General features: G+C 39.0%; 2 protein-coding genes and 1 pseudogene across 3 annotated transcripts; 2 read left to right on the forward strand and 1 right to left on the reverse strand.

Annotated features, from left to right (window-relative positions):
- The first annotated feature begins 33 nt into the window (after positions 1 to 33).
- LOC141908993 (uncharacterized) lies at positions 34 to 8,676 on the forward strand (annotated as a pseudogene).
- Positions 8,677 to 12,432: 3,756 nt separating this feature from the next.
- LOC141908427 (uncharacterized) lies at positions 12,433 to 16,736 on the reverse strand. Its single transcript, XM_074798476.1, has 3 exons — positions 15,706 to 16,736; positions 14,592 to 14,691; positions 12,433 to 13,631 (listed from the first exon to the last, which is right to left on the reverse strand). The coding sequence occupies exons 1-3, from the start codon at positions 16,734 to 16,736 to the stop codon at positions 12,777 to 12,779; spliced, it is 1,986 nt and encodes a 661-aa protein (XP_074654577.1). The 3' UTR covers positions 12,433 to 12,776.
- Positions 16,737 to 17,106: 370 nt separating this feature from the next.
- LOC141908982 (phosphatidylinositol polyphosphate 5-phosphatase type IV-like) lies at positions 17,107 to 24,850 on the forward strand. Of its 2 annotated transcripts, XM_074799294.1 has the most exons (12): positions 17,107 to 17,221; positions 17,415 to 18,544; positions 19,382 to 19,603; positions 20,039 to 20,163; positions 20,716 to 20,829; positions 20,956 to 20,988; positions 22,221 to 22,322; positions 22,795 to 22,968; positions 23,056 to 23,171; positions 23,651 to 23,787; positions 23,871 to 23,917; positions 24,111 to 24,850. In XM_074799294.1, exons 2-12 carry the CDS (start codon positions 17,415 to 17,417, stop codon positions 24,185 to 24,187), a joined length of 2,277 nt encoding a protein of 758 aa, XP_074655395.1. In that variant the 5' UTR covers positions 17,107 to 17,221; the 3' UTR covers positions 24,188 to 24,850. The 2 variants fall into 2 exon arrangements, with proteins under 2 accessions (XP_074655395.1, XP_074655396.1); XM_074799295.1 differs by lacking the exon at positions 20,956 to 20,988.
- The last annotated feature ends 1,441 nt before the right edge of the window (positions 24,851 to 26,291 follow it).

The raw sequence follows: 26,291 nt of genomic DNA on the forward strand, positions 1-26,291 counted from the left end.
ACTGTCGTTTAATTCTCTACCCCTTAAAAAAGTCAATGTCCATGAGAAACTTAAATCTCTCTTGTAAAAATGTCATTTTTACTGCGCTATTTAAAATCGTCCTCGGATCAAACTAAAAAAAAATTTGTGTTTATCACATCAGGGGTAGCGCTGGGTATATTCTTCAGTAAACCAATCTACGATATATTCATAGTTCCCGTTCACATTTGGTACACCGGCGCTGAACATCCTATGACTCAAGAAGTTGAAGGTTCGTCGTCTATTTCTATTGATTTCGTTATTTATATCATCTCTCGAGGCCCAGTTGATGTTCAGGTTATGTTGTTTTAATTATTTAAGTGGTCAAATCCACAGCGGCTCGTATCAGAGTTGTAGTAGGTAATGTAAAAACGGTAATCTGTTAATCCTATGTCTATAGGGGCCTAGTTATTTTATATATACTATAGACATAGGATTAACAGTTTATCTGTGGTCAAATCCATGGTAAAAGTGCAGATCCGCGTAAATAAATAAACGGTTCAATCAGTTACATTAAATATCATTGTTTCAGATTCAAAATGTCATCAGCAATTTCATGCCATTGGTTAATTTTAAGATATCTTCACTAGAAAGATTTTAGCCTGGATTCTGTCATTCAGTAGGCCTAGATTGCGTCAATCACGAGAGGTGCGGATCTGCACTTTTACCAAATCCATTATGATAAACTGAAAAGTTATCAAGAAATACCGGCTTAGGGCCTACAGGGATTTTTGCTTTTATTTGATGACTATTAATCAAAGTTTCATTTTCTTCCCCCCTGTTTTATACGGGCGCTCCAAAAATACTGAATGAATGAAATATCCGTTGTAGCACATTTTCCCAACCGTTGAAAATGTTTCATTTCGACCTCAAGGATTCTCTGGACCTGTTGATTATAAGAGTTTACTAAGAAAATGTGGTCGCATTTTATTTTCCAGAGTTCAAAGCGAAAAAATTGCTCGAGTACAAAAAACGCGAAGAAGAGGCTAAACTTCGAATTCAACGGGAAAAGGAACGAAGGGAGGCGGAAATAGCGGCTCAAAAATCCGGACTTACTCTACAAAAAAAACAATAAACACTGGCTGAAAATACGGACTGAAACATGGAAGATCAACAATTAGCGAGTATCGAGTACAGGAGGAAATTAAGAACTCGTAAATCATTAGATAATGAACAATTAGGTGAAGAGAGATGTTCGGAGCCGGTCAGGGTCGGGGTAACCCGTGCCGCGCGTAAACGTTCGTGCGTTAATTCATCATACGTCGTCGATGACATCGTTCAAGATGCCGCCATTTTGAAATTATCGCTGGAAGTTTTGTGTAAAGTGTTGAAATATTTACCGTTGAAAGAGATATTGAAATTAGAACGAGTTTGTCGTAGACTGCGAGATTCTGTTTGTTTACATCTACGCGTCTGTCAATCGATCAATTTCATCGAGGGCCGATATTTCGGGTATATGTCCGATAAAATGAACGACGACAGTCTAGCCGGATTGTTATCGCGATGTCCCGATCTACAACGCGTATACGGACTGTTCCCGCGGACGTTGTTAAAACGTCGGATCCGCGGTCAGATCGGACTGAGCATCCCGGGAATCATCGCGTCGTTGAACGCGTGTAAGAATCTGATCGGCGTCGAGTTGGATAACACGTTCCTATTGGAAGCGATTCTACGTCAGATGCCGCGTCTCGTGATTCTGAATACGTTTCGCAATTCCGGAGAATGTTTCCCGCCGTCGTTGATTAAACGAATGACGATTCCGAATAATCCGAGAATCACGAATCTTCAACTGCACGGAATCTCGTTGACCGATCTACCGATTCTCGATCACGTTCAGGAGTTATATCTTCAGTTCGTACGGTTCACCGGGTTTCAGCCGTTCAGGAATTTCCGCGCGCAGAATTTGAAAACGTTCGTGATGTCGAATTGCGCCGGGCCGCTTCATCCGTTGAAATACGTTCCGCTAGCGATGTCGCTCGGCGCTTCCAGAAACCTCAACCGGTTAGAACTGGTTCGTGTTCCATTCTTTGGTAAGTTTCTTATTCTCGAAGAGATGAATTTCTTAAATTTATCCGGGAATTCAGGATTTAATTTCCTCTGCACCAAAATTCGGGGAATTCTGGTCTTTTCTTGAAAGTCAGGGAATTGAAATTTTTGGTATCTAGTAGTTGTTCTTGCTGGTGACGAGTGGCACAAAGAACCTCTTGAGAAGAAGCAGCTCCCATTGAGAACATAAGGGAATTGTTCAGTCGAGGAATATCAGGGAATTTTTTTATTCCTTAATCTTTAAAATTGTATTTGTGCTGTTTTTTAGGTAATCTATTCCAACATGTCGTTGAGGATACGTGGAAATTAGGTGGATTCAGAAATCTGAGAAAATTGTTGATTTCTGCTTGTAAAAATATGACAGAAACCGATCTGGGTCATCTAGTGCTTACTGCCGCTCTTAGGTAAATAGATATCCATAGCTAATGATAGATGGTTTGATTGCATGAAACCCTGCTCGCTAGAATATTAGATCAAATTGTTTTATTTCCTAGGATGAAAGAGAATATCAGATCGAATTCATGTTTTATTTCCTAGGATGAAAGAGAATATCAGATCGAATTCATGTTTTATTTCCTAGGATGAAAGAGAATATCAGATCGAATTCATGTTTTATTTCCTAGATGAAAGAGCTACTATTGCAACCATCGTTATCTCGTGACAGTTTCTTCTTTTCGCTGGCGATGACTGAGGCTTCATTTCCATCGATAGAAGCTTTAGAATTAGGCTATGAACATCCGTTTCCACAGAAAGGTACGTTGTATTGAAACCCTTTTCGTTGCCCTGCAGGAGATCAAAATTCATTTATTACTTAATGAACTGTTTATATTTTTTAGGGAAATACACGAATCAACAGATTGTTAGCTTTGGTTTAGCCGATGTCACTGAACATCCTGGATTGATTACTCAGCCGGAATGAAACTCGTCGGACAAGTTTTCAGTTTGATTAAAACATTGATCATTAATAATTGTCCTCATTTACATTTACATGGTGGATGGCAGACGCCTGGTACGTATAGCTGTTTTTCTCCCCATCCCTCTCTCTCTCTCCCTTTCTCCTCTCTCCGTATCTCTCCCTCCCTATCTCACTCTTTCTCTCTCTATCTCTCCCTAACTCTCCATATCTCTCTCCTCTTTCTCTCTCTCTCTCTCTCTCTCTCTCTCTCTCTCAAAAAAAAAAAAAAAAAAAAAAAAAAAAAAAAAAAAAAAAAAAAAAAAAAAAAAAAAAAGAAAAAGAAAAAAAAAAAAAAAAAAAAAAAAAAAAAAAAAAAAAAAAAAAAATAAAAACAAAAAAAAAAAAAAAAAAAAAGAAAAGAAAAAAAAAAGAAAAAGAAAAGAAAAAAAAAAAAAAAAAAAAAAAAAAAAAAAAAAAAAAAAATGACTCTGAACCTGTTTTTATTTCTTTCTTTCCTTCTGTTCTTATCTTTCTTTTCTTTCTCCAACATTACTTTCTTTCCATCCCTACACAGTCGTTGTGAAATGCTCTCCACTGGTTCCGTATTCAGGTTAGTAATTTGTTGTATCTTTTGTAGATGGTCGTAATTGGAGACACTTGCTGCTATGATGAATCGATGTCACAGTATTTCGCTGGAATCTCTGTGTTTCACTATTCACAATTTGCCGCATTTAGAATATTTGAGTTTGAGGGAGATGTTTAAAGAGCCTCCTAAAGGATGCAGCAGGTATTGACAGTATACCTTACTGAGTTTATAATTACAGTGGAACCTCCTATATGACAATACATCGATTTATACAAAACCTATAAATTCGTGCCAAATAGGACAATTTTAATCATGTCAAACTGAATGAAATGAACTACTGGTTATAATGAACATATTATTTTGTCCCGTGACATTTGTTGTAACGAGGTTCCACTCTAATTATCTGTAATTCTTCCTTATGATAGATATGTTTATGATTGTAGAGTTGGTCTGAGCGCCGGCACCGGACTCGGAGTCGCGTCTGCTCTGATGACGAATCAAGATCCAGGGGGCGCCGCTGCTGCTGCTGCAGCCGCTAACGCACCGGTTCCCGTGGTGATGGCCGTTCCGGCTGTAAATAATAATCAACCGCAAAACGACGACAACAACGCCGCGCCCGTTCCACAGCAGAACATCCCCGATGTTGCGAATAACAGCGTGGAAGAGATGGATGTGGATGTGGAAACGGTGAGCGTTCAGGAGGAAGCAAAAGAACCGACGACGAACGAAGAACCGGAGAAAGAAATCGAATCTTCGGCACCTGCGAACGCAGCCGCAAAATGCTGCAGATGCTGTAATAAAGCGTTAGACGAGGAAGTGAAGGCCACGAGTTCCGGGCAGAAATCGCTACCGGAACGGACCACGGCGCAGGACACGTATAACTCGGATAAAGACACGACCGACGACGAACCATCGAATAAAAAGAAAAAACTCAATCACAATCAACCGAAGAAGAAAGTCGTGTATAAAGGAAAAGGTAAAAGACTGATGGGTAAAAAGAGGAGCATCGTCAAACGCTCGAAGCAGAATTCTGGTGAAGCAGACGGATCTGGGACCAGCGCAGCAGACGGATCTGGAACCAGCGCAGTAGACAGATCCGGAAATAGAGCATCAGATGGATCGGGTGCCTCTACGTCAAGCGCTGCATCAAATCACAATAACGATATAGATTCCATTGAAGCGACCAGGTCTAAAATTCCAGAGTCATCAAAAACCGGTCAACGACAAAATCCCGGTCAAGGTCGAAGATTTAATGACGTGGATGATTTTATTCAGTGGGAAGAATTTGCGGTGATTCCCAACGATGTTAGTGTCAGCGCGGAGCCGCGAGAGGGCGCTGTGAACTGTGAGAGCTGCGGTGTCAGTATGATTCAGCAGCAGCAGCAGACGGACGATCATGCGTTCGCTGCAGAGGAACGTGTCAAATGTAAGGATGAAAATATCAGCGATGAACTGCAACAAATAAAAGTCGAAGAAGTTGATGAGAAAGTGAATGATAGTGATGAAGATAAACAGGAGTGTACAGCGGCTGCAGCTGCTGCTGCTGCTGCTGCAGATGATGATAATGATGATGAGGGTCAGGACGAGAAGGATGTCATGATGTGCGAACAGTTGAAAGAGGAAGAAGAAGAGTTGGCAGCGAATAACAATGAACGACAACAACAACACGTCGAGAAGGTGAACGGGGAAAATGCAGCTGGTGCCGACGATGTACAATGCGTACATCTGCGTTTTGTGACCGATTACAAGAAAAAAGATCCGAAAGATGATAATAACGTCAGGGACGGTGGTCCGGGAGTGAATAGACTGAGATCAGTGGGAGGAGTGAGTAGTGAGAGTAATACAGCTGCTGCTGCTGCTGCTGGTGCTGTTGCTGCTACTGGTGTGTGTAGTTCAGGATCACAAGCAGACGACAATCCCCGTAATCCCGTCGATACAGAACCGAAACCGGGCTGCAGTAATCAGTACCGACCGGCATCGCCAGATGGCAGCACTAGGATGACGCGCAGTAAAAAACGATCGATGGAAGAATCGAAACAGAAACAGAAGAAAGAAGAAGCGAGTCGACGACCGATGACTCGTCAGAGGAGTCGAAATATTCAACAACAAAAACAACAACAACAACAACAGAAACAATCAAACACAAACAACAATCAGAGTGAAAATCAGAGAAAAAACAAGTAAGTTTTGTTGATTATCAATAGACAAATCACAGTCTTTGAAGTGTATGTAATACACCCACTATATTGAAGATAAAAGTCTGGGGCCAGTTGCACAGTCGTGACTTAAGTCCGAAAGTGGTCTTAATTCTTAAGACTGGTCTTAGTTGTTAGATTGACTATAGAACTAAGTTGGTCTTAGACTGGTCTTAAGTCTAAGCCACGACTGTGCAACCGGCCCCCGATGTTTCTGGTAGAATTCTTCAGATTTGTTTTACTCCTCATTGAATCGGTGTAAAATCTTCAATATTACTGGTGTTTTGTTGTACGCTGCTCGGAGAATAGTTCAGTTTCACTCACTCGATGTTTTTTATCGAATATTAGGAATCAGAGAAACACATCGGGTTCGAGGCCGTATTCTACACCGACTGAAAGATTAACGCGAAGGGGAGCCCATCCGGCTGATCCAGATGATCCTAGATTAGAGGATGACACTGTACAGGTATTCATAGCTCATTTAGGGGGTCCCAGGTTGCATGGTGAATTGTGGCTGATGATACTCAGTTTTGTTTCTGTTGTAGGTTTTGACGTTAGAATCGAACACATTAGATTGTATTCATTGTTACAAGTGCGGAGTCACAGATATTGTCATAGATTGTCCTAAATTGACTCATCTCGAAGGTAAGTTGTTAACGTAATAGATCTTTATCTGTTAAACTCTCGCTAATGGTAGAATTGATGATAGCCTATGATTTATGACTATTCTAGCAACCGGATGTCGCAGTTTAAAAAATGTTGACCTTGCGGTGGCGCCACTGCTGCAAACGGCGTTGTTCACACAGTGTCGTAAATTAAACCACTCAAATCTTATCGATGAAGTCATCAAACTTCCAGCGATTACTAGTCGTAAAATCAACATTCGTCCAATGAAAAATGTAAGTTCATCTACATCAGGATCCAGTTCCACCATTCCTGGTTAAACTACAGGGTCCCTGCTTGATTCTTAAATAACTCCTTCTATGCTTTTGAAGGTGCCTGAAACTTATTTAATTTGAGCAAAATGTCAGGATCCGGTTCCACCATTCCTGGTTAAACTTACTTTAACCGTATGTAAAGAGCTAAGTTAAAATTGAATTTAACCTGACAATATCGTTGAATCAGATAAGGAATAGAAACTTCAGTCAGAGAATGAATGTGGCCGAAGATTTGCAATAAATGATATTGCTCTCTGAAGTCATTTCGAAATTAGTCTCAATCTTCTACGCCATAAACCCTTTATAAACAGTTATATTTGATGATATTCGATTTTATTATTATATTCAGTATAAAAGAGAACAGATTGAAGAGATATTGTTCAATAAGAATCACCGTTATAACGTGATGCTAACACACGACCACGCGCCCGAACCTGCTGATAATTTCTATCAGAAAGCCTGGATGAGGACTGCATTCGATGCTATGTCCGATGCTCATCGGTACGTTACTCTTAGTTGTACTAATCATAGTACAGTTGTTTATCATGTTGAGATTTAGAAGTTGATCGTGTTTATTTTGTAGTTGGTTGTACAATGAATTACAGAAGGAAGAATGGCAGAAACGAGCGTTAATTCCACGTAATCGAGTGAAGTTTCCTTGGGGTAAAGATTTAATGACATTTACAGGTATGCATTCTAGTGATCATAATAGTTTTAGAAGAAACTGCCCTACTTGATAACTCGAGACTGCTGTAAATAATTCACAGAGTTGAGAATCAGGGAACTCGGTAGCGTTGAGACTGCTGTAAATATTTCACCGAGTTGAGAATCAGGGAACTCGGTAGCGTTGAGACTGCTGTAAACATTTCACCGAGTTGAGAATCAGGGGAGGGTTTTTGTCTGGAAGCCAATAAACTGGTAATACTCAGCTAGGACTTGAGAGAGCAGTTTACCAAATAAGGATAAGTCTTACCGTCGTTCTATTTATATCTGTACTCATGTCCTTGTGTTGGTGTTGTAGGTTGTGGAGATGCAGAACGTAAGAATGTATGGGATTTAGTCACTGATGTACCTTGGTTTAAAGGTGACCCTGTTCTATCAGACTTATGGAATACAGAGAAAAAGAAATTCATCCTGAAATGGTCCGGTAAGTCCAAGCTTCTAAACGAACTACAGTGGAACCTTGTTACAGCGAACTTCACGGGACCAGAAAATAACCAATAGTTTGTTATATCCAGTATGAAACAATTAAATTCTCTAACATGGGACAGTTTTATATTTGTTATTTCCGATGAATCGTTGTATCTGAGTTCGTTATATCAAGGTTCCACTGTATCACCTTGAAATGTGCGAGTATTAATATACAAAGCCTTTCACACATCCACTATTTAAAATTAAAAATGTCTCAGGTGAAGTCCTGAACACATGTGAAGTGTAGATGACTAGGTTTTAGGTAGACTGACAATTAAGTATTCAAAGTCTAGAGAGGTGTAGGGTTTTAGTTAGCAGTATAATTTCTATTCTTGTAGCTGAAGATTTGAAACAGAGTTTAGACGTGTTAGCCGATTATTTGACGTGTCATGTGACCGACGTAAAACACGCGATGCTTTCAGTTGTCGTGACGATGTGCGATCATTATCCGAACTCAGTTAAACACGACGTCTACCTGTGAATCCTCACTTACCGCAGCTGGCTCTATCTACTGCTAGTAGCTAGCCACGGTAAAATGATAAATAACAAACAGAGTATCGTAATATATAGAAATAGAGAGGCTTTGAATGTTATGATTTTGTAAATTAATTGCTCATTTTCTAATTGATTTGGAAATTCGTTACTAGAATAGAATATGACTGGTAGCAATTTTGCTTGGTAATAAATTGATTAACTCTTTTTGATCATGTTATTCATGGAATTGCATCAAAAATAATCGATGTGCTAAAAGATTTCTATAATTTCTATGTTTGCCATTAAGAGTTAGATAAACAAATTGTTTTTTTTTTGGATAAATCTGTCTTTTCGTTCGTTTCCTGCGTGCATCCAGCTCTACTACTCAGCAGAATTACTGAGTTCCATCCTCTGTCTAGTATCAGGATAGAATCAGTGCCAGTATTTACTGGGTGTGAACCCGACATCATCTAAACAGCATCAGAAAATTACTAGGTTTCGTAGTAGAGGTGCCCAGGTTCCGCCACAGAATCACGTTGCAACACTGACACTCCTACGCTCGACTGACCCTCCTGCGCTCGACTGACCCTCCTACGCTCGACTGACCCTCCTACGCTCGACATAACACTTCCACACCCGACTTTTACCAAGGGAGGCATGAATTATTATAGAATAAATTATTTATTTTTATCAAAAATTATTTCATAAGTATTAACACAACCGTTGGAAAGTCGACAAGAATCGCAAAATTTTGAAGCAAATATAAATCACTCATACATAACACAAATATCTCGGAAATATCAATTGCACTTGGACGGAAACTAGAAACACAGGTCAACAACTTCAGCACATCTAAAATCATGAGATTCCCTGCTATCATTATATAAGCTGTTCAAACAACAGAATAGACCATAGTTGAAGATGATCTGTTCTGATACAGCGCGCTGTTCATAAGGTACCTAGATACCGTCTAATTAGACATTCATTGCACATGCAGCAGTAGCCTTTCTTTAAAAATGACCTTTAATGAGTACCAACTATGACTTGAAGGATGTGAGCAACAATTTGAGAACTTGGAATAAACCCAGTGGCCAGTGCCACAGTCGTGGCTCAGACTCAAGACTAGTCTAAGTCTCTCCTTAGCTCTATAGCCAATCTAACAACTTGAGACCAGTCTAAGCTCATCATAGTTCTATAGCAAATCTAACAACTTAAGACCAGTCTAAGGTCATCATAGTTCGATAGTCTATTTAACAACTTAAGACTAGTCTAAGCTCATCTTAGTTCTATAGCCAATCTAACAACTTAAGACTAGTCTAAGCTCATCTTAGTTCTATAGCCAATCTAACAACTTAAGACTAGTCTAAGCTCATCATAGTTCTATAGCCAATCTAACAGCTTAAGACCAGTCTAAGCTCATCATAGTTCAATAGTCTATTAAACAACTTAAAACCAGTGTTTATATTTTAAGACCACTGTTGTTGATAGAAGTCACGACTGAGGAACTAGCAGCAGGTAATCAGCCGATGTTGTGTATTGTATTGAGACTGAGTATTTCAAATCTATCGTAGTTTATAATGTTTTCTAGCTGGAAAAGCCGCGTATGATTTACTGCTGAGATCTTCAGAAGATTTCCATGATTTTAAATGATTCGTTCTGAGACAGTTTCGATTGTTATTCACCCCGCCGCCAATACCAGATGGCGCTACGAGCTCGACGGGTTTATTCTGTCGCCGTTCTTCGGCTAGGTAGAGATCGAATTTTTGATTGGTCGAAAGTTTTGGATCGAAGAGATTTTTAACGATTCCCGAACTGGTGTGATGCATCGGGTAGTGACTGGGTGTCGCTGTAACACGACTGTGAGACGGACGAAGACTCGCTAGAATATAAAGTCTATTATCCTGATAGTTGTGTAGATTCAGATGTGAATCATCGACGCTCTTGGCAGACGGACGAACAGAAAGTCCTAACGTTTTCTGTTTAGATTTTGATTGCATCGGACGCGGCAGGAAACTCAACAGCTCTACTTTTTCCCGCCAGGAAAGTTTGCGGATTTCTGATATTTGGTCCGTCATTGAACCTGAAATAAAGAAAGGTCATCGTCTTTTTCATTTCGAGATATCAAGACTCTTTGGTGTATTCATTGAAAGTGATTAAAATAGTCGCGTGTTGCCTTCGTTCACCGCGTTATAATCAACAACTAGACTGGAATTATTACTCGCTTCTGACTTGAACTTTAATCAACCTCAATCAATCGATCAATGAAATTACATTTACTTAAAGCAGCTTGAAATAGATTTGCAATTCATTCATGCAAAATAGCGATTAATCATTGAAACTGTTTATAGATTCTGTTTCACTTGAATTTTGTCATATATTGTATGTATTGGGACAGAGAAATGTTACTTCAATTTCCAATTTCAAAATCTCATTGTCTCATTCTCGGCAGGTGTAGTGGGTTTGTAAAGGACACACCAAATACCCGGTAATCAAATCAAATAAATAAGAGGGACATTCATCCATATTTCCGTGTAGATCAACAGAGAAATGTCTGTAAATGATTATGGCTTTGCATATACAATGAAAGTCTTTTATATTGCCACTGTTGGAACTGATGAAAAATATGGTATTATAATGAATTTGGCAGCATTAATATATATTTTCATTGAATTTGAGTTAGATTGAATAAGATTTGTTCTCTGAGAAATGTTGGAGTTATCCAAGCAGTGGTTTTAAAAAGGATTGGCAGCGTTGTAATGGACTTTGACTGTGGAGCCAAATTCCTGGCTCCAGCATGATGAAAATTATTCCCAAAAGGACATCAGAACTGAAACTTTTTGAATGGAAGCTTACCTTTATAGTGTAGTTATCACTTTTTCACTGGTTCGTATCTGGCAGCTAAACTAACGTACGCCCTTCCACTAGAATCAAACCACATCTACAATATAATAATAATAATATATCTCTGAATATATCAATTAAGCTGATATAAACTCTTCACGTTCCTTCTACGCCCGAAATACGCTGATATTTAACTACGATATTAGTTTCCAGTACAGCATACGTGAACATACATTCTATTTGTCCGGAACTCTGCAGAAATTTGTTTTAAAATACTGTCCTTCACATTCGTTGTTCAAGCAGTTAAGTGACCACGATTATCATACATTAACCCTGAACAGATACCGGTCAAGTCTTTTACCGACCAGGGGCCAGTTGCACAGACAAGACTTAATCTAAGCCCCATTGATCGAAAAGCCAATCTCACAAATTAAGACTAGTCTTAAAATGTCATAACTGTTCAACTCTGGATAATCTATGTGTGACCCTAAATAAAAACCCAAATTTCTGACATTTCATATACTCACAAAATGATGAAAGTGATAAAACCGCAACAGTCCGGTAAGATTAACCATAAACTAACAACGTTTATCAATATAAGCTATGAATAATTCAAGAGCGTGTAGAGGACATCCTGCGTCTGCCTCGCTCTTAGTTACGTTCACTTTACGGAAATGTCAATATTCACCGTGACAACAACAACAATACGTCCTGCGTGTAGTGTTATCAACAACAGTATCATTACAGTAGAGTGCGGTAAACTAACCCCAGGGATGTGATAGAGTCCTCCCGGGGAGTGCAGGGTACCTCTGAATCTATTGTATATTACCGCAATAAGCCATCAGAGAAACACATGTTACATATCACACAGAAAACAATCACTGTATTAGTTCATTTATTTAGAGACACAAAACATGATACAATTTTACACCAGTTACAATGAAGCACAACAAATTCACTTAAACATCAAGTAATCAGTAAACATGAAGACAGCTAGCACTTTATAGGTTAACTTGATTCTGTTAGAAATTACAAGCTTTCGTCCCCTAGTGCAGCTTCAGAGAGTACTGAGTAGCTTCAGGTAAATCAGTAGTCTGTTAATTCTTCTACGACCAAACTACCTGGACCCAGTTCCACAGTCGTGAGTTAAGATATGACTGAGTTAAAACATTGGAAATGAACTAATTTTAACTCAGAGTTAACTCTAACTCACAACTGTGGAACTGGGTCCTGATTTTACTATCCACTAGTAAAGACAGCTTGTAATTTCTAAATGGCCTTTACAACCAGTCTTTGCGTTTACTGATTTAACATCAGGTTATCACAGCTCTTTTACAAGTCCTTGCATCAAAGAATAGAATCCCAGAAATCTAATTGTAAAAAGACACAGATTTTTTCAAACACTGAAAGCAAGATATTCTGTTAGAACGCACACACTTATGAAACTCTTAGCAAACCATTATATCCTTTTAGATTGAATGATTATGTTATTGAGGTTTCACGGTTCCCTCAGTTAGTAATTGACACTCTGTTCGGGTTAAATTAACCGATTATTTAATTCATTCAATCTTTCAGTGGTTTTTATTATTCTCTCACTCACAGTAAAACCTGATTACGATAGTTAGATATAGATAGTAGTGAAGTACCGCAGATTTCGATGGCGCTCCTGGAATCAGCGAACTCGACGACCCCGTGACAGACGACACCGTACGAGGAGTTATACGTCTGCTACCCATGCCAGCGACGCCATCTATATTCGTCCGCGTACGAGGTCCTAATTTCAGCCCGGAGATGGCGCTGCTTCTCCAGAACTGCTGCAGCGGGTTTGACAATGATCGATACCCAGCTATCGTCGATGTCTCGTGTTGCTGCGGTTGGTGTTTTTTCTTGGCGGTTGTTTTTGAAGACGATGACGACTGGACGACGGTCACCGGTTGATGAACCGCGCCCACGTTACGAGACAACAAATATTTACAGTTCAATTCAAACTGGTTTCTATCCGAGTCTGATTTCAATGAAAATCCCGAAGATGATTTCGAAAAAACGTCCGAAGCAGAATTGATTGTATTGTCATTATAAACGTTGTGAATGGAGTTAGAAACTGTAGGTGACAATGTTCGGTTTCCTCCGGCGACACTAGGTGAATCGACCTCGTCTAATTTAGGTACAACAGTCGGCGGTTGACAATATTCTTTACGGATTGAATTCTCTTTGTTCTCGTCAGAAACTCGTTCGATTTCTTTAATCGATGCTTCGAGGAAATCAGCGAGTGATAATTGTTGGTTGAGTCGTAACGACGACGACGACGTGGGCTGCGGTGACCGTGACGACGACGCGGGCTGCGGCTCTGTGCTGCTGAACGATATGACGTGTTTCGGATCGTGAGATGTTTTACTAATTACCGATGTTTCCGATGAGGAATCGCTCGCGCTGTCATTAACAACAACCTGACACAAGATTAATTAAATCAAATACACAGAATTCAATAACACAGTTTTATGAAGAAAAGGTAGAAATTTGGAAAAAGCTTGAATAACTAAACCAAATTCTACAGGTTTCAATCTATACTTTAGACCTGGTTTTTTTTACAGATCAGGGAATCCAAAGTTCCATGATATTTCCCAGACCTTTGACCAAATATTCCCTGATTGACAGTGGGTGCTATTTCTTCCAAAAAGGTTCCTTGTGCAACTTGTTACCAGCAAGAAGAACAAGATACCAAAAATTCGAATTCCTTGACTTTCTCCTGGTTTTCAAGAAAAGAATCAGACTACACTGATTTTCCCCGATCAGTAAAAACCCGTAGAAACATTTAAATTGAGTTCACACTTGAAAATATTTCAGGATCAATAGTTAAAACTTATTCTAATTCAAATTTTAATTGTGAAGCTATAACCAGCTGGGCCCGGTTTCACGAAAAAGTTAAACTCAAATTTTTGGTGTAATTGCTATTGGTTACTTCATGTTTTCAATGAGGACAACAATTCAAACTCAACCGTTTTAGGCTTAAACTTTTTCGTGAAACTGGACCCAGGAGTCCAGATCACAGTTCAATTGATTCTACCATTAGAATTAGCGCCCATTCAGATTTCCCCGGTGTAACTCAGGTTTATGGATCTCACTCGTGTTTAATCAGTTAATCGCAGTGAAACTGTTTTGAAAGGTTTAATCGATGTCGCTGCTGTATCCATGGATGCGTTTGTTGACAGACCGATGATATTTTCCGGATGATTAAATAGCGAGATTCATCGAGACAAATTGATCGTTTCTATAACGACATTTAACAATCAGTAATATTTTATGTGAAATCCAACAGTCGCGCTGAACTACGCTTCAACGCTGAATATCTGTAAAACTAACAGAACATTCTCAACAACATCAAAACAATACCATCTTAAATACCTTACCTTATTGTATTGTTGATTTGAGATTAATTTCGTTAAAGTTTGTAAAGTTGACATTTTTGACGGATGAAGAACGAAATCCTGATTCAGTGGTTTCCCCTGACTGCAATTCAAATTAAAATATCATTCTTAGTAACGAATCAAACAAGCCTGATGGGGGTGAGTGGTTCGTCTCAAATCTCATAAATTTTTTTTGTCTAATGACTTTATTCACAGAACTAGGAAGAGAACAGATTATCATTTGACAAAAAATTTGAGTTTCCTATCAGAGATATCTGTTGCTGTCTGATTCAATGAATACAAGACTACAAGAATTTGACTTCAAACTGTGCTTCTATAGGAATGAGATACTGGTTTTATGGTTGAGGGGGGGGGGGGGGTGGCTAGACACACGAGTTTCTTTTCAGAGATATCTGTTGCTGTGATTCAATGAGTTTTACAAGAAGTCGACTTCAAAAGAAGTTTAAACAGTAGTTGAATGCGATACCGGTATTCGATTATGACTTGAAGTCTTTGCTTGTTTTACAATGAAGGCAGCAGTAGGGCTCAGGGAGTCATTGTTAGATCGCGTGCTTCAAACAAACATTGCTTAAATATCTGAGTAATGAATATTGAATGAAGGCACGTATGAAGCACCGAGGGGGGTTAGTGGTGGGTGGTACCGGGTTAGGCAGGTACGATTTAAATAACAGTTGAACCAACGTCACGCGAACAATAAATAATAAATCATTATCCGTTTAAATCGCCTTTCAACGTTTAAAGCCGTCGATTTTACGCACAATTGTGTTTTACTTCACAGAGAAAAACACAATTCACTCGTAACAATGAAGACTTTAGAATTAGAAATTTATTAATAGCCCGTATTGTGCTTGTAGTAAGAAATATTTGACAAAACTGAACTCATATAGGCCTATGAGGGGAAACATTTTGGAATTACCCTAACAATTACTCATTAAGAAATTTCAGCTTTACTAAATCAGAAAATAAAGTTTCACTGAATTAGACCTAATTAAGGTTCAAGTAGTTCAACATTTATACATTTACCTTGTTAAATAAGATTTTCTTAATTGGAAATTTCAGATTTTACTCAAGATTTAGAAAAGGAAATTAGACTTACGCCGAGTATTTGTCCACTTGTTGTCGGTGTGAAAGGGTTAAACAGTTGTTCGTTGATTGTTGATTGTTTTTGATTGGTTTACAGCCCTGAAACACCGAGTAACTGGGCACCTGCTGCTGCTGGGCGACTGTCTGTTTAATCAGTTCATTATTTTGGCTATAGGTGGCGACTGCGGGCTGCGGATACTCGGGGAACGTTCTCTGATGATGTCTCCAGCCAGCAGATGGCGTCGACGGTGGTTTAAGTTTTTTCCTCCGTTTCGCCGAGTTGAGTCGACTGGCCGATTTACTGCCAGACGGACTGTTTACGACGTGTCCCGACGCCGGGCGATCGCGCGTCGAAAAATTATAATAATCTCGCGGAGAGTCGAACTTTGAGGCGTTCGATGTGGGAACCTTGAACAACCCGGAGTACATACTAAAATTAAAATCGCCTCGATTCGTTAAAACTGGCGACGGTGACGCTCGATTATACAACTGTTCCACCGATATCAGCCGGTTTTTAGTGTTATCGTAAACCGGGTCTAATTTCACGGCTACAGTCGTCGAACTCCTCTGATGAAGCGAAGATGGTGCCACTGTCTCTGCATCTGTTCGATGATGATGAAATGATGATTGTGAACTAGTCGCTGCTATATCTCTAGACGCGTGCTCGCGACGATACTGTACGATATACCCTCGTGAATCGCTGTAATATTTAAACTCAAATTCAATCGGTTTTTCCTTCTGTTGGTATCCGTGATACGTCGATTCTCGTGGCGCCACCTTCGACCCGGTTTCGTGACGGCGAATTCTTGTACCCGGTTTTTTCGAAGGCACGCTCACCCACCCGGTTACGAATAATTCCTTACCCTCAGGATCGCGAGCGCCGCCCCCACCACTTTTTAACGCCGAATCGAGCAAATCTTTAGATTCCTCGCTTGCCACAGCACCACCGGTATCAATATCCAGTAATCTCTCCACGACATCCCGGTCGAATTTCTGGTCGAAATTCTCTCGAACTTCAGCAGCGCCTGCGGACGCCATACACATCATGACATTTTATAAATCAATGTTTCATTTTGTCTAAAATCTGGTAATCGATGGTAAAATACTTCACTTGTTATTGCTGTTCTTTTCTCGGCGGAGATGCGCAGCGCGATCAGTTTGACAGTTTACACTCGAGTGCACATGGCTAATGCATAGTGATAAACAACATTAGGCTGATCAATCAGTGGATACTCCACCCTCTGAACTAACTCAAGATGAACTAAACAGCGCCGGGAGGAAACCCTAAACCTAACCAGCCAGATCAGCCATCCGCCCCGAATAAACTCCGGTTCACAGGATTCCACCGGTATATTTCTCCGGTTCGGGGATTCCGGTAGTGGTTCGGTAATTCCGGAAGTACTGTAGACGGTAGTGACGCACGTAATAAATCGGGGATTACGGAAATGATTACGCGAACCACTAGCAACAAGTTGTAAACAAATTATTTTGATAGTAACTCAACGAAATGGAGAAACACGATTAGTGAAGTAAGATTCATTAGAACAGTAATTAACACTCTAGGGCTAATTAGTAATTAAACTGCTTGTTGAAACACAGCATTCGAGAGTGGTCCAAAAATAATTAATCGCATTCTTCCTCGCTTAGCATTTATGTTCACTACTAACTACGACAATTCCATGTCTGTTCCATTCTGTTAACTGTTTAATTTTTTGTTATCAGATGGAGATTGAAGTTGTGGGCGCCATGGGTACAGAGGAGGAAGGCACGACGTCGACGCCGCGCAGCGGGCGCAAGAAGAAATCAGCGCTGCTCTCGAGATTAGCGATGAAAAAGAAAGAGAATTTATCGGACGATAGTGATTTCGGTTCGCACGTCAGTTTACAGGACGACCAGAAAACAGATAGTATCAGTATTAATAACAGCTCTACCGGGGAACACCGGGTGGGAAACCATCCCGGTACTGGAGGGGGAATCCCCGTTACTACAGCGGGAATCCCCGGTAGTACAGGGCGACCTTCTATAACCCCTCGACAGCTCAAACGTGAACCAGCCCTGACTGATGAGAAATCATCTAACATTGATGAATCGTTAAAAAATGAATCCGAAATTGTCTCTTCGGTGAATCGAGTCCCTTCCGATTCGACATTACAGAAAATACGTTCCTACAACGTAGCTAGCGATTTACCGGAGGTCGCCGTCGAGAGTCAATTTAAACCGCAACCTCCGCGACGACCTTCGGATACTAAAGACAGCAGTGAAAAGCGCTCAAATGGAATTCACAGCGAGAATTCCGGATTAAGACGACCTCGGAATGTCAGCGGTGGAAATGACAGCTCAGACGGACCATCGGCTCCGCAACGACCTTCAGAATATAATACGAATAAACAATTGAATTCAACCGATGACGAATACAATCGAATAAAACACGGAGAACGTCCAAATTTTAAACTCGATTTATCTTCGCGAGATAGCGCCGAATCGACGAAGGAATCGGACGATGCCGATTCTGATTTAAATAACACGAAAAGCGAACTTCAGGCGGAGTACGAGAGTATTCTAACGAGTACCCCTCGCGCCGAGTTACCCCTCCCTCCGTCTGGTCGACCCCCGAAACGACTATCACCCGTAATCGGAGCTTCGACTCCTCCTCCGATGGATGCAGATATCTCGTCTACGGGTTTGCGGACTTCCTATAAATCGGATATGAGTAAAACGCGGGCGGAAAGGGCGTCGCGAGCTACGTTTTCGAGTTTCGGACAAACAGGAACGAGTAGCGATTTGGGGTCGTTGCGATCGTTACAAACTCAATCTTCATTACCTTTAATTACAACCAAACAAGCAAGAGAAAGGTAACAACTTCATGTGTGTGATTAACATAGTTGTTCCAGGGGCTGCTGTTGCTCGAAAGCTGGTTAAAGATAACCAGTGGATAGTTGACATAGTGACAATTTAAACTGCTTTGTGTTTCAATCTACCATTGTAAATATCAGAGGCTGCTGTTGCTCAATAGTCAGTTAGAGTTAACTGGTGGAAAAACACCATGGTAACAATGCTTTAAATGTCACTATGTCAACTATCCACTGGTTAACTTAAACTGGTTAACTTTCGAGCGAACTGTCTCTTGATGGTCAGAACTCTATCCAACTTTTCAGCAACTTGACTTCACAGCTATTCAAACTATACAGTAAACTGTTTCTTACTCAGTCGTGTTTGGGGAGGGGGGCTGCTGCTGTAAATATTCTACTCAGTTGAGAATCAGGGAAATAGAAAAGTTTTTCCAAATGAATTGAGTAAAATATTCACTTGAGAATCAGAGAACTCGGTGGCGTTGGGGGCATATTTTGCTGGGGCATATTTCGCCGAGTTGATTATCAAGGAACTCTGTAGTATTGGGGGCATATTTCATTGAGTTGACAACAGGGAACTCGGTAGCGTTGAGAATGCCGTAAATATTTCACCGAGTTGACAATCAGGGAAATAAAACCTTTTTCCAAATACATTTGAGCAAAATTCACGTCCTAGAAGTCTATTGATCTATAATGGTTCGAGTAAGGAGGAGTTTACTGTATATTCAAGAATTACCAATATTACAATTATATTTACTTTGTTTAAGGTATATAAACATCGCTTGATTAATTGCATTATCGTTGATAAATGTTCACATGGATTAAATCGGTTATTTGTAGAAGTTTCCTCGTCGGAAGTGTAAATAAAAGTCTCCTCGGATCGGAGGAATTAGAACGATGTTTTCCCGATCGTAAAATTCGAGTGTTTTCCGCTACGTGGAATATGTGCGGAATTCAACCGAAAGATCTTCCGAATACGTTAAACGATTTCCTATTGCCGGAGACTATTGATTATATGCCTGATGTAGTGACAGTCGGTAGTCAGGAAACTTGTACTGATAGGTAAGATTTTAGGCTAACGAAAAATGATACCTTGTTTCTCCTAATCGGCTGAGTCTCTTTGTAAATAGCAATAAGATTAAGATTTATACGTAATCAATTCATTTCTATAACTGCTGGGTCTGTTAATATGGTTAGCTAAAAATTAATGCACAGGGTAGATAGGTGGCCAGGTTAACTAAAGCTCTGGGGCCGGTTCCATATTCAAGACTTAAAACAAAAAGTGGTCTTAAATCTTAAGACTGGTCTTAAGTTGTTAGATTGGCTCTCGAACTTAGAACGGTCTTATGTCTAAGCCATGACTATGAAACCGGCCCCTGCAGACAGAGAAACAAGGGATTTTTTTAGCCTGAGACAGATGACTTTTTTGAACTTTCATTCTGAGATATAATTCAAGGTTTTACATGTTATTTATTGTATTGTTTATCATTGATACAGACACGAATGGGAAGTTCGAATACAAGAAACACTAGGTCCGACGCATGTGATGGTTCACTCGTGTCAACACGGTACCTTACATTTATGCGTATTCATCAAAAGAGATTTAGTTTGGTATTGTTCAGGTTAGTGCGAATGTATCAGGATTAATTAATACAGATGTATTTCATCCACTGCAAATATCAGTAGGGGGCTGTTTTACACAGTACTTACTCAAAATCTTGCTGATATTCATCAACATGCAGTTTAAGTGTGAATTTACCAATTTTGACCCCTCCCTTTAATGTAAAATGCCACCTGATGAACTTACAACCCCCCCCCCCCCTGATAAACACCAACTCTGCCTAACACAACAGAACTAGTGAACAATGATATGATGAGGTAAAACTTTGCAATGAAGATTTAAGTCTCACAATCATGTGGCAGCTGAAAAGTTAGAACATCGAAACGTTAAGATTTATTTCTTCTGGTTCTTTCTACCATATAAACTGCATGACATGTTGTATCTTGGGTCATTCATTGATAACGGTTTTTAGTGAAGAAGTAGAAATTCGGATTATTAAAGAAAAATTTTAACATTTCGGCTTCGTGATTATTGTGGGTCTTATATATGTCACACTGCTGCACTTGTTTGTTCTTCTCTTAGTTCATTATTGATGAATAATGTTCTATTTCAGTTCCGGAAGACGCTTGTTTAACTACGAGAAAAGCTATCCGTACGAAAGGTTGCGTCGGTATTAGTTTAACTATATTCGGAACGTCTTTTCTATTTCTTACTTCACATTTTAAACGTAAGTATATAATTCAGTATAAAATTACGCGTATTACGTTCATATTTAAAGCTCTCATATCGTTGTGTGTCGGCATATCATATTTATTTTCGGTGGAAATTAAAGGTTTATTTGCTTTTTTCCCAGATGAAAAACATAAACCGCGCTATGCTGTTGCAAGTATGTAGGCCAAACAATCCATTATATTTATGCAAATAAACGCAATATCTTTATTTAAGGCTCTAATTTTTGCAGCAGGCATTTATCACAATTCACCGACTAGAGGACTAAATAGAAAAATTGAAATAGAAATTTGTTAGATACATGTAACTCCCCCAGCCCCCTGCACGCCCATCATAGCTTTGCCATGTACATGTACAAACATGTACAATGATTGAACAGTAACTTGAAATTCACAATAGCAAGCAGCGAGCTTTTTTACAATTCACTCAACCAGCTTCAGTGATAGAACATCATTAAAAATTGTTCTTCAAATTCGTAGAAACTTAATTCTCGAGTGAATACTGATAGGTTTAAGGTACGGCAGTCTAAATTACAGCTAGTCATTAAAACAGGCCCCAAATGGAAACGTGATTTCCGTCTCAATGAGTATTGTAGCATCAATTTCTACCAACTAGCTAGCGTTTGTTGAAATACATGAAATAGAAAAGGTGAAATAGTTTTTGATGATCCCCAAATGAAGCTTTTTGGCATCGCTGCCTCTTATTTAACGTGATCATGAAAGTAATAATGATAACATTCTCATTCATTTTTAACGATCGAATATTTTCACGCAATAAAAGGTATATCTCCATGTGCGATTGTTTACCTAATACAAACTGACATACTAACGTCATTCTCTTATCAAGGATTTTGTGCGGGCTATAAACATAATCCTTGATAGGGTTTTTTAATGCTACCTTCTCTTGGAAACATCACCCAGGCCAAGTTGCACCGTCGTGAGGGCTTTAATTGTAAGATTAGTTATAGAAGAAAGATGATTTAAGACTGGTCTTTAGTTTAAGCCTTCACTGTGCAACTGACGCTGAAGAAATGGAGTCGCTTTCGTTAAAAGTATTCCCAGAAAACTACCGATACTGTGAATAATCAAAACTTTACGGTGAACTCACTCAGAGTTCTGTATCAGTATCTGTAAGCTTTCTTAATTGAAACTCAGTTGCGTTGGAACTGCAGCGACTGCACCGGCGAAAGCCGCGGCAATAATTTACTGAATGACGTTTTTTTTTCTTTGAATCTGTCCAAAATTGGCATTTGGCCGCAGCAATACAACATTGCTTCCTGAAACTTCAGTTTTTTGTGCTCCATTTTCTAGTGTGTACCGGGTATGTAAACAATTTAAGGTAGCATGTTTAGAAGCTGTGGAATTGTTTTTCTTATTTTCTATTTTCCAGCAGCAGACGGCCGTTTGAAAGAACGCGTTGAAGACTACAATAAAACAATCAAAAACCTTGACCTTCCAAAACGTGTCGTAGTCAATGAGTTTACGGCTAAAGGTAAATTAGGAAGATAAACTAATCACAGTCGACCAACAATTATTCGCCACCCTTCGTTTTCCACCCTTATTTTGAATGCTTGATTGCAAGAATTTAAGTTCATTTCAATAGTTATGATGTTAAGTTATCTGCCAGCCTTGATCATCAGTCAGCACTACAGCAGTGTGAAAGATAACTGAAAGTTGTCTGTATTACAGTAAACCGCACCTAACTCAAACAAGTTGGGACTGAAAAAAAATTAGTATGAGTTAAGGATCCGAAAAATTAGTGATATACTGTAGTAATTCTGGGCCCAGTTTCGAGAAAAAGTTTAAGCCTAAAACGATTAAGTTTGAATTGTTGTCCTCATTGAAAACATGAAGTAACCAATGGCAATTACACCAAAAATTTGAGTTTAACTTTTTTGTGAAACTGTGCCCTGGTGTTGATATGTTCAGAAATGAATTTGTTATTGCGAATTGTAATTATGCAGCTGATGACGTAACAGCTCGATTTGACTGCGTTTTCTGGGGAGGTGATATGAATTTTCGAATCGAACGCCCGAGGCATATTGTCGACACCGTCATGAACGCCATCGCTCAGAAAGAACATCCTAATTTCGAGGATCTGTTGATGGGTGATGAGTTATACAAAGCTAGAATGGAAGGTCGGTATTTAATCAATGATCATTTAATCACCATTTATTTTCTCCTCGAGAATAAAATGGGACTAAAATGAAATCATGTCTCTGCAGGAACCGCGTTTCAGGAGTTTCAAGAAGGACGTATTAATTTTGCTCCCACCTATAAATTTGATATCGGCACGGATAATTATGACACATCACCTACTCTTAGAATTCCATCCTATTGCGTAAGTCATTATTCAGTAGAATTTTATCCTCTAATTCAGAAAGAGATGGAAAATATATTACTTTTCAATTCGTGAATTATTTATCTATCTTAAGCATTATATGGAATACAGTACTTCTTATGTTTAACATCTATAAGCATTTAAAAAAACATGTAAAATACTGGACCTGGTTCTACAGGTTAAATTTGACTTTGTTATGAACTGCTTGTAATTTTAAATCAGAGTTAACTCAAACCACTTGATAATTACCTCCAAGCCTAGTCCTTAACCTGTCTGTGGTTTAGTTTCACGATCGGATATTTTCACAAACGTTGGTATAAGCCTATCCGATTATAAAAAGCTAACCACCAACGATTAGGTAACTAACTACTCCAAGCCCTTACTCACAATTATGGAGGTGGATCCTGGTAACTTAGTCTCTTTATATTTTCACAAATTGTCGTGGAAAATTCACGTTTTTCCTTTTCATCTGATTATAGGATCGAGTATTATTTCGTTGCCGTAAGAAACACGGAATCGTCTGTCATTTCTACGATAGCGTCGACTCGATCAAAATATCAGATCATCGTCCTGTTTACGGTCTTTATGAGGTCGATATCAAACCAGGAAGAGACAAGTAAGTAACCATTTTAAAACTCAATAACTCAAAGTTTCTTAATCCAATTTGTATCATGGAATTATCAAACGTTTTTTTTACAGTATTCCGTTATCAGGAGGCATGTTTGACCGAAATGTTTTCATGGAAGGTATGTAAATCTAAAATGCCGTAAGAAATCTTTGAAAGTCAGTAATTTGTTAACATACTTCATAAACAGCCCCTTATCAAGTCCATTTCACAGTTGCGGATCTGAATTATGGAAATACACCACGTGTTTTTCTTTTTTTCGGATTTTATGAACTAAAAATATAATGAAAAATTTGATGTTTGTTTTTTTTTAGCCACGGCGAGACGCGTGAAGCTTCAAGACAGCCATAAGAATTCCGAGAAATCCAGTTCAATATGCAGCATACAGTAAACCTGAGCATTTGAAAATATTATCAAAACTAATAGAAATACAATGACCGATACATGTGTGCTCATCAACTGATTATCTATTAATTGCCTGTCATTATTTGCTGTTCAACTGTTTTTTACATTATTGAATAGTGTTACAGTCTCTTCTCCTTTTTAGATATTTTCACAGGGGCTTGTCATAATTTGATGGAGGATGGATGACACCAGTATCCCTATATAAAAAAGAATCTTATCATTTTTATCTAAAAATCTTTTTTATATAGGGATACCTCTATCAAATTGTGACAAGCCCCTGTGGATATTTTTACCAAGTTTTATTGTCAAATTATAGAATTCTAGACATTTACTGTTTTAAACAAAGTAAGTTTGTATGTATTTTACCACAACCGAATCCGTGACAAAATTATAGAAGCTTTAAAGACAAATTATGTAAAATTGCCTCATTTTGTTTTAACTGTTATCATCGTTATGTATGAATCGTTGTTATAAAGTTCTTCATTGACGTCACACCTATTGCGTCATATTGGCCGTTTAATTGTTAGGGCCAGGTGCTCTTGGCGTCAATATGACGAGCTGTGACGTCACTCGAGGATTTACGTATCTAGTAGTATATTGTGTAGTTGCCAAATGAATGTATTTCGTAATCGTGTATGAATAAAATATGTTGACCTATTATCAAAAAACATCGTGGTGGACGTGTTCAATCTAATTTGTATTTTATAGGGGAATTGTCTGATTGGTCATCATTATCGTCATCGTTATCCCCGTTAATCTGGGGATGTGACCGCGTGATGCGGCGTTCATAAACATGACGTTGAAGATTGCAACAACAGTTTAAACTCCGCAGAGGGTTGGACTTTGAAAACTGGACACTAGAAGATTATGTTGTCCGGTAATCGAACTGGCCATAGTACCCATGGAGTAAGGGAGACTACTGAGAGTAATGAACAATCCCGAATCAGGAACTGCAGAATCCTGAAGAACAAGATGTTTCGATATTTGTTTGGAATTTTGTGGTTTCTACGGTACCCCTAGCTGTTTTTATTGCAAGTTCTGTTCTCTGATACTCGGCTCCTGTGGGTTCGTCTGTTACTTCTGATCTGGTCACATTCCACCTTACGACGGCTATAGTTCGTCAACAGTCGAAACGTTGTGGTCTCATATTGATAAAATTTCATCATATACATGTATAGAATTCTATTTTGGGATTTCTGCATTCAAGATCTACAGTTTACACGGATTAGAGTGTTTTATTCGACTTCTAAATTGAAGCTGTTTCGAGGCGCGTGAATTTATGCTGCATTCTTCCTGATGAATGAAAGCTTTGAATGAATCGCAAAGAAAATATATCGACAGTAAAATTTTGAATTCAATTTCAAAGTTAAGAAAAGAATCTACATTAAAATTGAATCCAATTTGAAAGTGAATGTCAAACTAAAAGCCGATTGTATAGACATTGACACCTAATTCAATGCTCGGATTCTCAAACGCAAAAGCTAATACAATTTACTTCACTAAAGCTCAATATTCATCAGCTCATCAAGTTGTATCACACAGCATTTGATTTGATATCGCGGCTTCTGAAGAGAGAGATGCAACTCGGACATGAATCTTAACTCATCCCGACCGGTTTTCCTTTATTATACCGGTCTTATCCAGTCATTGCCTCGTTACGGTACGAAACAACTGCGTGACATACAAACTGTAACTTTACCGATCATCGCCTTTTTCGGGATAATCGGAAATGTTTGTAGTTTTCTAGTGATGACAAGTAAGAAATTCCGTGTGTTTTCATACGCTCAATATTTAGCAGCGCTTTCTGTTTTTGATACTTTAACTCTGATAGGTTACACTTTACCTTGCATTAATTACGCATCGTATCCAAATATTTTAGTTCAATTTTACAATCCGGAAATGTGTAAAATATATGAATATATTCTCGCAGTTTTGGATGCGATAAGTTCATGGTTAGTGATCGTTATCAGCGCAGAGCGTTTGTCTATTGTCGTTTGGCCATTTGCGGCGAGGAGAATTGCGACACCGTCATTTTCACGTAAAGTTATGTTCGTCCTATTCATATTGATTTCAGTCGTTTTTATTTTCCT

This window comes from Tubulanus polymorphus, chromosome 7 (genome assembly GCF_964204645.1).
Source record: "Tubulanus polymorphus chromosome 7, tnTubPoly1.2, whole genome shotgun sequence".
Taxonomy (NCBI): Eukaryota; Metazoa; Nemertea; class Palaeonemertea; order Tubulaniformes; family Tubulanidae; genus Tubulanus; species Tubulanus polymorphus.